Raw genomic sequence first — 12938 nt, forward strand, 5'->3', positions numbered from 1 at the left:
AGCCACAACTACTGAGCCTGCGCGTCTGGAGCCTGTGCTCCGCAACAAGAGAGGCCGTGATAGTGAGAGGCCCGCGCACCGCGATGAAGAGTGGCCCCCACTCGCCGCAACTAGAGAAAGCCCTCGCACAGAAACGAAGACCCAACACAGATAAAAATAAATAAATAAAATTAAAAAAAAAAATTAGGGTACTCTGAATTTTATTTTAGTTTTGTGCCTTCTAAAAAATGATTTCAATTTTCTTTTTTAGCTATTATAAAAATGAAAACAAAGTTTGCTATTTGCCTCTTTTCAATAATCTGTTATCTGACAAAGTTATGCCCTAATATTTCACTTTCTGGTTTTCTGGTCAGACTTATATCTCACAGTCATTTTTCTGCATTTGGTGCAAATATTTTAAAATAGCTGCTGCCTGAACTGCTCCACAATCCTGGTTCTTACACTCTCTCCCTCATCACTCCTTTCTCTTTCACGTGTTTGTCTTTTTTCTCCAGCTTCATAAAGAAGGGATAATTTTACAGATCGGTCCTCAATTTTCTGATATTTCCTTCCACATCAGTAACTTTGGAGGCCTGTTTGACTCTTAGTAGATTCGGCTGTGACTTTTAATTCAAAGCCTCTGTCGCCAGACCCGATTTTGTCCCCAGTCTTCAGGGTTCCATTTCCAAATCCTGCCTGGGCATTTCCAGAGTCATGTGTGTCACTTTTACTCAAACTCATGTCTGTCACTGAACTCCTTTCTCCCTGAAACGGATGAAGTTTTTCCGGAAGTGTCCTCATCCTCCTAGGTACCGAGGTTTGAACCATCCAAATCCACTTTTGTTCCCTTTGCCCCACGGATACCATAGTTGTAAGCCCCTTGACCAGCTCTTTGGACTAGCTCCCTTTTCCTTTTATTATTAACACTATCATTGTTCCGATCTAGTCACCTCAATTTTGAAATAGTTAAAAGTTCCTAAATGATACCCCAACGAATCCTTTGTTCTTTCTCCAAGCATTTTCTTGGGAAAAGTATTTGCTTCTTCTCAGATACTGCTTTTATGATGTTACTCCTCTGCTCACCAATGGCAGGTTATGCTTCAAAGTTGATAGAACAAGAATCATGTCGCCACTGTGCTACTCAGGGCTCTTTTTTTGTATGTCTAAACATTTCTTTGTAGTTTTTATATTAACATGTCATATTTTTTCTCCCAAACTGCCAATTATTATCAGACACACAATTTTTTTTCACATTGGGAACGTGAAATATGAGATGCTGAAATGAGTTGCTCAGAAATGACAATAATTACAGCCACAGGAAGAGCTCTAAGCTAATGGCTCTTAGCGTATGTGCTGCCAGATGCACAAAGCAGAGGGGAATTTTTAAGATGAAATTCATCTCAAACATTCATCATGGCAAGTAAATACAGTTTCGGTAGAAAATGATATACCCGAACCCTATATAGTGGTATTCCTCAAGGACCCATAAGATGCCACGCTAGTCCTACTAATTCCCAACTATGTACTTTAAAAAGTTCTGTACGATTTTTTAAAGCTAAACAGAAAGCAGTGGGGGACACTCTGGAACCCGTGATATTAGATCTGAAGAATTATCTAATAATTCAAAGCAGATGATGGGAGATAATTTTCTTGTATACAATTTAGATGGTTTCGTAGAGGCATGCAAAAAACTGCTCTGATCCCATATTCAGTGACTTGCCTGTGGTTAACATTAGGATAAGGCAAAAATGTGGATAAAGGATAAGAGTTCCACCATGTGGTTTGCTCCTTAGATGAAAACAGAGACATAAATTCTAATTTAATATTAAGTCTTTCCAGGGCAGCCTGAAACTATATTTGGCTTAAAATGTATTAGTTTTATTATTTTTTTCTTTCCTTTCTTATTCTACAGGATTTCAGTTTTACCTCCACAATTCTTTCCCGTTAGCCAGACTTACCACATATCATAGTTTCAAATATAACTTGTATATATATATAGATAGATGGATAGATACAGATAGATATATAAAGTGATCTCAGAGTCTAAGATTTTAGAACTAAAAGAAAGTTCCAAATAAATATTTCTAACTCATGAAACTGTCATTAGGTTTCTAATGCTTACTGCTATCCCAGACTTCCTTATTGTAATAATGAACAGTAAAGAAAGTTCTGTGATGCAGATTGCTTGATTTCTGTCAGCTCCCCCCAACCCCCCGCCAATACTTTGGGATCACTTACTAATCTTTGGTCTGAAATGAGTCTTCTTCCTTAATGAGAATCAACTACCAAATGAGATACATCTACTTGGATTTCTTCCTTCTTTGAAATGTTCTGGTGAATAACAAACCCAAATTGAAACCAGACTATCATTTTATCATCCAAAATCAGAAGTGGAAACAGGAATCAAAGACCCCAATACATATAAACTAGATCCTCAAAAGACATTCACTTGGCATTAAACTGCTTCAAAACTTTACAAGATAAAAGAAGTTTGGTATTTTATTTTCAACATAAAGGAACCATGGACCAATATAAAACAGTGATCTTTTTTTCTAGATAGGCTATCAAATTCCTTTATTTGTAAGGCAGAAGCTAAGGAGGAGAGATTCATGACGTGATTTCTACCCAGCAGAAGCCTAGGCGAGCCAGGAAACTCTTTGTCTGCTCAGATACAATAAAAATTTTCACATTATCAAACACATAACTTCTTGGAGTAAATTTAGGTTAACAGAGTAGAACGAAACTATTGTATTTGCTTTGACTTTCATGGCCTAATAATAATGTAAAAATCTTTTTTTTTTTTAATTTTATGGATATTTAACAGAACGAACTAAAGTATAAGTTTAGCTATCAGTGTTGTTCTGTTAAAAAATAAAAGCATCATGCTGTTTAAAAAAAAAAAAAAATTGCAAGCACTGTAATCACAGATTGTGGAAAGTTCAAGAGCCTGAGAACCAGGCAGACATTGGTTTGAATCCAGGCTCCATTACTTCACTAACTCTGTGACCTTAGGTTTTAACCTCACTGCCCTGAGTCTGGCTGGCTTCATATGTAAAACTGGGATAATCATAGCACCTATATCAAAAAGTTGTTTTGAGGATTAGAGATAGTATAAATCACCTAGCAAATTTCCTTCAAGTATATGATAGTTAATAATTACAAATTTTTGTTGGTCAAAAGGTACAATTAGCAAAGAGTTAATACATATAAACGACTTAGAATGATGCCTAACACATAAGTGTTAGCTGCTGCCATCGTCACCGTTAAGTGGTAAAGGGGAGCTGACAGAACATAAAAGAAAAGAAGCAAAATTAATCCCACCTATACTCCTCAAGGACAGGAGGAGAATTCCTGTCTGCAATAGACTTTATAAACACGAAGAAGTCATCTTGATAAGATACACAGATAGGCATGGTCTGTAAAGACACCATGACTACCTTGGATTTTGCAGCTGATTTTGGATACTAAGCAAAATACTGAGAAGGGTTTGATAAGAACTCATCAAGAGATGGTTCCCCTTTAGAAGGAGCAGGAAGTGCTTTAATTAAGTCCTTTGATGTCTTCTGATTACTGCTTTCACCTTTGGAGCCAACCACAAGCCCAGGAGCCTGATAGGCAGAGCAGAGGGCCAGCCCCCAGAGAGAGACAGACTCTGCAGGCTGCCTGAAGGAGGAACAGGGTGGGAGAACTGGAACCTTTATCCTAAGGTTGAAAATAATGTCACACAAAAAAGAAAAAAAACCTTAAATATATGTTCTCAATAAACTATTGTTCCAAAAAGAGTTAAAGAGTTCTGGGAAGATTTATAAGTTGTTCTTTGAGTACCTTTGAGGAAATCCATAATTTTTGTGTCCTGTTAAAATAAAGCACTAAAGAACATTTCTGATGATTTACTCTGAAATGTATAATATTCTAAGTTAAACATATTTTTTAATTAAAACTTTTACTTCTCTTTTCTTTTTTTTTCCTTAGAGGGTAGATTTGTGAGATTTGAACTGAAAAATCCCATATTTTAGTCCTGCTGTTTCTCTGCAGGACTAACCTAAGATTTAAGCATGGTAGTAAGATTTCACTGGTCTGCTTAGAAAGAAAAAATTCTTCCAAGTGCCTTGAAAAGGACATGCACTCCTATCATTGGAATAAACAGGCTTAAAAGCAACTGCTGATGAGCACAGCACATTGATTGGAACTAATAATTTTAAAGCAGAGGAAGTTCCAAAATATATCCTTTCATGTGAGTGACTGAATGGGTGGATAAAGAGAACTCACTATAAGTCAAGTAAACACTGAGGTGGTCTTGGTAATACTACTTGCACTGTTGAAATGTGCAGACACTTTTGGCTATAGGACCTGGAAGCACATAGTAGGTACTCAATATACATTTGCTGAATGAGTGGGTTAACATACAATTACAATCATATGCAGGTTTATTTATTCTATTGAATATACCAAATGTTGTGTATTTAATACGTTGTCGATACTATAATTATTGGTCAATAAACCTGACTAAAACAGAGATTTGTTAACAGAGACGCATCACTGCATTAATGCTAATTAATCTTTCTTTTGAGGAATAACAGGAACACAGTGAAAGGCATCTACTGCAAAATGTCTGTTGACTTTTAAGATTTAGATTCCACCAGGTTAGTATTCTTCCTTGAGGAAAAAAAAGCCTCTTCCTAATCTTCCACTAGGAAGATTAATATCTCTTAAGTGATATCACTATCCCTGGAAAAGTTAATGATGGCAAACTGTGGCTATAACATATGAAACATCTAGAATCTGGATAAGGCACAGAATATCCACTGAGCTTCTGAATATTTTAAAATATATCAATATATTTACTGAAGTAAGTTCTTACTTAAACCATGAGATTGGTAGGAATAATTGTACACTTTAAATTTACCTAAGTATATACTCTCTATTTATACGAGTGTACGGACACTTTTATTTTACTTTTGCCTACAGAGTTAGGTATTCTGCATTCATAGATGTGACCTGTATTAAGCCCAAGTAAATATTAAATCATGCTGTTCAGATAGTAACTTTTGGAAAGGGCCACCTTCTTGCTTCATTTTACCCAAGTGCAGTTTTTAAAGGTAAAAATTTTATCAATTTAAACTTGCCACAATATCTAGTTTCCAATGCCACCTTCCCCTTTTACTTGACAATTTGTCTTATTTTATTGATATCATATGTTTACACATCCGTCTCTATAACCAGACTGCAACTTCTTCTTAGGTCTTCAATGCATTTTGGAATCCCGAGTGCCCTGTGCAGAGTAGGTGCTTAGTAAATGTTTATGGAAGTGAACTTTGCACTTTCCTCCTCCAACTACATTTTTTTGCAAGTTTCCATTCATTTTGGGGTCCTTTTGTAAGAGCCAGAGTAATTTTTGCTATCTTCATTCACCTCATGAATCTTTTGTCTTTTATAGAAAGTGTATTCTTCAAGGGTAACTGAATACCAAATAGTATCTTAAAAAACAACAATAAAAAAACCTCATAGCTTATTCATTAATTATTATAGACATGAAAAAACATTGGGGTTGACATAAATACCAATATACCAATGTGTAAGTATCTTCTTTTATCATAGACATCAAAATTTGAATAATTGACAGAAACAACCTCACTAAAAGAGCCAAAAAACTCACTTAGCAATGTGAGCTACTGAAAGATGTTTATTAAAGTAGTTCATGGATTCAACTATGTTTTCAGGGTAAGGGGAAAATTCTCTCAAGTTTTTTCTTACATTTCTTCAAAGCAACTAGAAAATATAATAATATCTTTCATTCTCAACAGTATGTTATGATTTACACATCTAAATCTTAGAAATTTATTCTTAGGGTTACCTATGAGACGCCAAGTAACTACTTGGCAAACAGCATTAGCACAAAGGCTCAAGGCTCTTACCATCAAATCCATCTTCTTCTGACCCTAGTTCATCATCTGAGCAGATGTTGAGGACATTTACCAGCATCTCAGTCACTAAAGAGAAAAAGGAAAGAAAGAAAGAAAGGAAAAAAAAGTCTATATTTTCTACTATAACCTTAATTATTACTCTGGCACTGTTACTGAGCAGGCTTAGCAATAACATTCTTACCTGTATTCAAGATGGAATTTCCCGCAAGTAGTTTCTATAAAATTCAGACCATAAAAGATAACAGGCTTTGTGTTTCTATGCAGATTTTATATTTTTAAAATTATTAGCTCATGCCTGCAATATCTAACGGTAACATTTACCAGCTATAGGTCAATAGACAGTGGACAAAAGAAAAATGTGGATATGAATATACTATAATCTATGAAGGAGAAAATGGTTACTTTTGAATTTTTATTTATTTGTACAATGATGCTGCTAGATTTAGACCAGATTACAAACTTTATGTTCACAGGGACCGAGTGAATGCTAGATCTCTTTTTAATTTTTTTAGTCCCCCAGAGAACCCAGCATAGTGATAGAAATGTGGTTTTGTGTTTAAGAAAAACTGATGATTGATGAACTAATATATCTGAAGTAGTTGTGAGAATATTGATTTTAAAAAATTAATGTGTTGAGATATATATATATATATATACACATACACAACATTAAATTTCATTTTCAAAAAGGTTTTACAAATGAAGCTCAGGTAAGTTTAATAAGAAATTTACTTGAGTAAATAGATTATAAGAGGGCTGTATAAAAGCATTATACACAGACAATTAGTACTGCAACACTTTACACTAAGTTACATGTTATTTGCATTGAAAGTTTTAAAAAATTAGGTTGGGTTCTATCATGAATGTGAAAAGAAGCCTGTCCACTATTTCTTCAAGAGTTACTTTTTTAAATCAGTGTTCTTCTAGCATTGAAGATATATGATAAAGAGTAAAACTTCATTGGAGCCAACATTAACTCAGAGCTTCAGTTTAATTATCAAAAGTAAATTATGTACACACTGCTATATTTAAAATGGATAACCAACAAGGACCTACTGTATAGCACAGCAAACTCTGCTCAATGTTATGTGGCAGCCTGGATGGGAGGGGAGTTTGGGGGAGAATGGATACATGCATATGTATGGCTGAGTCCCTTCGTTGTGTATCTGAACTATCACAACATTGTTAATTGGCTATACTCCAGTATTAAATATAAAGTTAAAAAAAAAAAGAAAAAAAACGTAAATTATGTACACGAATATATTAATACATTCTTTTATAACAGATGTTCAAAATCTGAATAATTAATGGAAACAACCAAAATGAAGGTGTTCAAGGGTAGTTGTCAGGATTCTCAGTGCTTCTGTGTCCATGCTGTGATCTGATGGGTGCAAGGAAGTGGTGACATGGAGTATAGTACTGGGGACATTTATCAGAAACTATTAAAATTTACTTTTGACTTATTTTGGTGTTGAAAGGGAAGACTTCTTTGCTGACAATTCATAGATTCTCGGGTTTAATTGTTTTTAGAATATTTAAAGAAAAAAATACATTGACTGTAGGAAAATAAATGCTACACATATTAATATATTACACATAAGTATTAATATAAACAAACAAATATTTCAGAACAATGTACAGCTTTTCTCTAAAATCCCCCCATAAGACATCATTTTTCTGAAACACGTGCAAGCTCTTATGCTTATTACAATGCACATTCACCTTCTCTGTGATGCTCAAGATGTTGCATGAGGAATGATCCAGATATCACCATTAAACCTCCTGAACTGAAATCTCAAGTTCAGTGGGTGCAGGCCTTTCCTCAAAATTTTTGCTGAAGTTTAGGTCAAAATATAAAAACCAAATAAAGGGAGAAGGAAGGAAAAGAAGGATAAGGCCAATTCTTCTGTAAACCTGGGGCATGCTAATAAACAACTTTTTAAATGTAAATTTGTCTCACCTTATACTAATGGCCACCATATTTAAAATGAACTATTTTTTTGTTATTGTACATGTTGTGTTTCAAAATATTGTAGCCATTAATCACTTTCATACAATGATTATTATTAACATCAGAAATGTGAGGAAAGCATGGTTATCTCAAGCTTTTAATTTGACCAGTAGTCTATAAAATAAAATTGTACTTTTGAATTATAATGCAAAGGGGTAAGAAAAGAAGGTAGCCATTATAGCTTGAAGCCAATCAAAACTATGAATCTGTTATTTTTTAAAGGGTTGGATTATTCTAATGAGGTTATATAAATTATCCTAATATTCTTCATTTCTTTTATTTCCCCTTAATTCCACTCATTGCATGTCGTTAATAGCATGTACAGTGACACACTTTCAAATCACTGCTCCTATGGTGAAGCTTGTGAGTTTTACTGGTTAGGCTAAAGTGTTTCTCTTTCTGACTGTTTCATGGTAAAAAAGGCCACATTACCTCTCCTTCCTTCCCATACCATTTTATTAAGAACATCTCAGGATTCCACAACACACCTTTTTCCCCAACAAATGGCAGGGACCAAGTGAAAACATCCATGAAATTTGGAAGCCAGTATGGATGAGGAGAACAGTTGAATTGCCTGATATTCATGACATTGTTCTCATACTTCAATACTGCAGCTGAAAACAACAAAAAGAAGGACATTAGATTCACAAGTGCATATTTCTGCTTCTACACATGGCTTGAGTTGATCAAGAAAGTTCAACTATATATTTGACTTAAGTTCCAAAACATCAAGGCAAACAGCTTCATTGGTCATGAATGTTTATCTAGTTATGGATTTAAACTTCATTCAGGGTAATATCTAACTGCACAATGTATGAATACTATACATGAGATGGCATTATAGTTTGCCAAATATTTATATAAGATAGTTAATCAAACATCAGGAATTGGATCAAGCTCCTTTTGCAGCCAAGAACATTTTAGTCTTATTTAATACCTGGTGACACTAATAAAAGTGGCATAGCTAATTTAGTATGATATAATTTAATAATATCCTCAAATATTTGAACAGGATTTATATCTATTGGTTTTAAAGCACACTTTTTTCCAGTACAACTCACAATAGTTGTACAAAATAGTTTAAATTAAACTGCACTCTTGACTTAATAAAGTAAAATGTTTGGACTGAATCCTGCCTTAAATAATATGCTGATGTCTGACTCCACCCTTGACTTCTGAAAAGGATGCACCGTCCACAAAAATAGGAAAATCAATCTGCCTGCTTCACTCCGCTTTGCCTGGTATCTGTAGGTTGGATACACACTCACATGGGATGTTATGGTTGCAGAGATGTTAAGAGCATAGCTAGTCTCACTTCTAACCAGGTTCAGAACCTCATGTATAGCAATCGGGACGCAGGGTGAGCAGGTGTCCGTGAATACTTTCAATGAAGCAAAAGCTACCTGTTTTAATAGGGTCATCTCCTCTACGGATAGACAATTTTAAGTTGTAGGAAATTCTCAGGGTGAATTTAAACCTTCTTTACTACTTACTGATCCTAGTTCTGCCTTCTGGAAAAATACAGATCAAGTATACTTCTGTTTCTAAATGACAGTCCTTTAAATATTAAGAACAATACTCTCATACTGTACCTTGCTGAGCTTTGGCAAGATTTTACTGTTATTATCCTATCAAAGCATGATTAGCATTATATTAGCAGAAACTATTGAACAGATCCTAGATGCTGTCAAATGAGTTTTTCTTGGTTTTGTTTGGGGGTTTAAAATATAGAAAAATTAATCATCTCATGGCTTTTTAATTTTTAGACTGACTTTTATATGTGGAAGATGTTACAGCATGTGATTGCTATGCATAAAGATAGCCCTTAAAAATCTATTTTTTTTGAAAAGTTCCTGGGAGTTTACTGGGTTTGAGCTTTGCATGAACGTCTGCACTAATATCTTACTCAACTACTTATCGATATCTTTAACATAACATTGCTTTCATAACTCTGCATTTTCCTTCCACCTGGAATGTTTTCTCAGAAACCTCAGAATTTCCAAATTCCACCCATCCTTCGGTGCCCAGCCCAAACACTATCCCCTCTGTGAAATCTTTTCTGATTTCCTCTGGTGGATGTCTCTCCTCTGAATTCCAAAAGCCCTTGACTTACAGCTCTATTTGCATTTATTATTCAATTTTGATCACAGCTATTCTATGTATATATGTATATATCCAACGTCTCCCTACGGCTGTAAGGACAAGTACCATACAGCAGGCTTCCTATCTTTATGTTTCCTATACCACCTTCTTAGCATAGATGCTCAGAAGCTAAGGGTACATCTTGATATTTCCCCTATAATCTTTTTCAAGAACATTCTTCCTAATCCCTTTGACTCTTTCTCATATGAGACAGCTTCTAGAGCCTTTCCCCCATCTTGCTTATCCTATTCTGGATGCATGCCACATCAGCAATGCCACTGTTAAAGTGTGTCTCAGAACTAATATAATCTTGGTGGGGTTGATCAGTGCAGAGCAGGGGAAGGATGTATAGTTTTCTGTGATTTGCATACTACATACATCATATTGCAGCTGAATAATAAGCGGATGTTTTCAGCAGCTTGAAGTTAACAAAAATCATACTTGAGAACAGTGAGGTTTTTTTCCTTTGAATCATATTTCAGGCTGACCAACCCAGTTCCAGGGAACAGAATCACAGATGGTTTGGGGACAAGAATTGCAGATAATGCAATCCACACTGATATGGAGGGAGTTACTGTCTTCTTCCCATGGAATACTGAATCCTGCATACACTTCTGTAAACCTGTTCTTCTTTGCATTATCCTATCATTTATGCGATATGTCACTTGGCCTAAGGATACATTCACATAGTATTAGAAACATGCAAAATGAAAAAATCATGCCAAATTACAATATCAATACTTCAGATCTGCCAGATGGGAAAGGTGAAGTACTTCCCGCTTTTGCTAACGGCTCCCTGAGCACCGGCTTCATGGAAAAGGTCTTTACCATTTTTGAATACTGCATATTATTAGCAGAAATGGATCCTCCCATCTTCAAAAGGATCTCTTAAGGTTCTAAGTCATCTTTTTGAAGAGTAATTTCTCCTCTAAGTCCACTCCCCCACTTTTTATTAGTGTTAGATTGGTACAGCAGGAAGAAGGAAAATAAGTGTTATAACTGACAGTACCCCAGATGAAAGAGAGAGACTTTCCACAATATGTCACTTAATCCTTACTACAAATCTGAGAAACAGATGTGACTGCCCTCATGTTATAAACTAAGGATTTGAGGTCAAGAAATGAAGTGACTTTCTCAGAATCATGCAACCAGGAACTAACTGGAAGATCTCACTCCTATTCAAACTCAGCTTCTACTGACACCAAATCCATTCCCTTTCCACGATTCCCTCTCTCTCTCCTAAATTATAAATGTATGAATTCTAGTCCCAACTGTTATACTAATTTAACTTTGAATATGGTATTCATAATTAAAGAGGTTTTCGCTTTTTGCCAAAATACATGTTTGAGAAAAGTGAAATAGGATGCGCATTCACAAGCGTGGATAAGGTTTATTCACAATAGAGAAAGCAGAAGTTCTGTTTTGTAGCTGGTGAGACAAAGCATTTATTCATTCGACATTGGCTCAACACAGTTTATCTGCCTGCCTACTGATAAAGCAGATGCTGTTTACAGATTTTATTTTTGCTTATTAACAGCAGAAATAATACCATTTAACAGCAGCTACGTTTTCTAAGCATCTGCTCTATACCAGGCACTATATTTGGTCTTTTATAATCACAAATCTTTGCAATCTCTCTCAAAAGTGATTCTTAACTTGCATTTTCAAAATAAGCAGAGAGGTTATTTGCCCAAGGTCACACATGAGAAGCAGCAAACCTCAGTTTGGGTTTGAATCTGAAGTGCCTCAACTTTCCAATATTCCACAATATTCTCACCTTTCTCCTTCCACATTTATTCTTTTTTTTAAAAAAGGAGCACTGGACTGGAAGGTGGAGACCGAGAGATGTATTCTGTCATGAATTACAAGACACAAGGTCACTTCATGTCTCTATGTCTAAATTACCTCACCTCACTACATGGGTTTATCCAGATAACTTATACGACCTCTTCCAGATCCAAATGATGTTCACAAACTTCTGGAGCAAAGATCTCATCATTAACACAAAGACTGATGAATATTCTCAGTAATTCTAAGAGGTTATTAATAGAACTTCTTTCCTATTTTTCTATAAAAACAAAAATAAACAAATGGGACCTAATGAAACTTAAAAGCTTTTGCACAGCAAAGGAAACCATAAACAAGACCAAAAGACAACCCTCAGAATGGGAGAAAATATTTGCAAATGAAGCAACTGACAAAGGATTCATCTCCAAAATTTACAAGCAGCTCATGCAGCTCAATATCAAAAAAACAAACAACCCAGTCCAAAAATGGGCAGAAGACTTAAATAGACATTTCTCCAAAGAAGAAAGACAGATTGCCAACAAACACATGAAAGAATGCTCAACATCATTAATCATTAGAGAAATGCAAATCAAAAGTACAATGAGATATCATCTCACACTGGTCAGAATGGCCATCATCAAAAAATCTACAAACAATAAATGCTGGAGAGGGTGTGGAGAAAAGGGAACCCTCTTGCACTGTTGGTGGGAATGTAAATTGATACAGCCACTATGGAGAACAGTATGGAGGTCCCTTAAAAAACTACAGATAGAACTACCATACGACCCAGCAATCCCACTACTGGGCATATACGCTGAGAAAACCATAATTCAAAAAGAGTCATGTATCAAAATGTTCACTGCAGCTCTATTTACAATAGCCAGGACGTGGAAGCAACCTAAGTGTCCGTCGACAGATGAATGGATGAAGAAGATGTGGCACATATATACAATGGAGTATTACTCAGCCATAAAAAGAAACGAAATTGGGTTATTTGTAGTGAGATGGATGGACCTAGAGTCTGTCATACAGAGTGAAGTAAGTCAGAAAGAGAAAAACAAATACCGTATGTTAACACATGTATATGGAATCTA

General features: G+C 35.3%; 1 protein-coding gene across 2 annotated transcripts in view; it reads right to left on the reverse strand.

Moving 5' to 3' along the window:
- PPP3CA (protein phosphatase 3 catalytic subunit alpha) overlaps window positions 1-12938 on the reverse strand; it is a 303925-nt gene that overhangs the window by 24204 nt on the left and 266783 nt on the right. For both annotated transcript variants that reach the window (XM_007172913.3, XM_007172914.3), the window contains exons 9-10: window positions 8403-8528; window positions 5895-5969 (exon numbers count right to left, since the gene is read on the reverse strand). In XM_007172913.3, the coding sequence (XP_007172975.1) occupies window positions 5895-5969; window positions 8403-8528 (201 nt within the window). The remainder of the gene's footprint in view (window positions 1-5894; window positions 5970-8402; window positions 8529-12938) is intronic.

Source organism: Balaenoptera acutorostrata, chromosome 5 (assembly GCF_949987535.1).
Source record: "Balaenoptera acutorostrata chromosome 5, mBalAcu1.1, whole genome shotgun sequence".
NCBI classification, from domain to species: Eukaryota; Metazoa; Chordata; class Mammalia; order Artiodactyla; family Balaenopteridae; genus Balaenoptera; species Balaenoptera acutorostrata.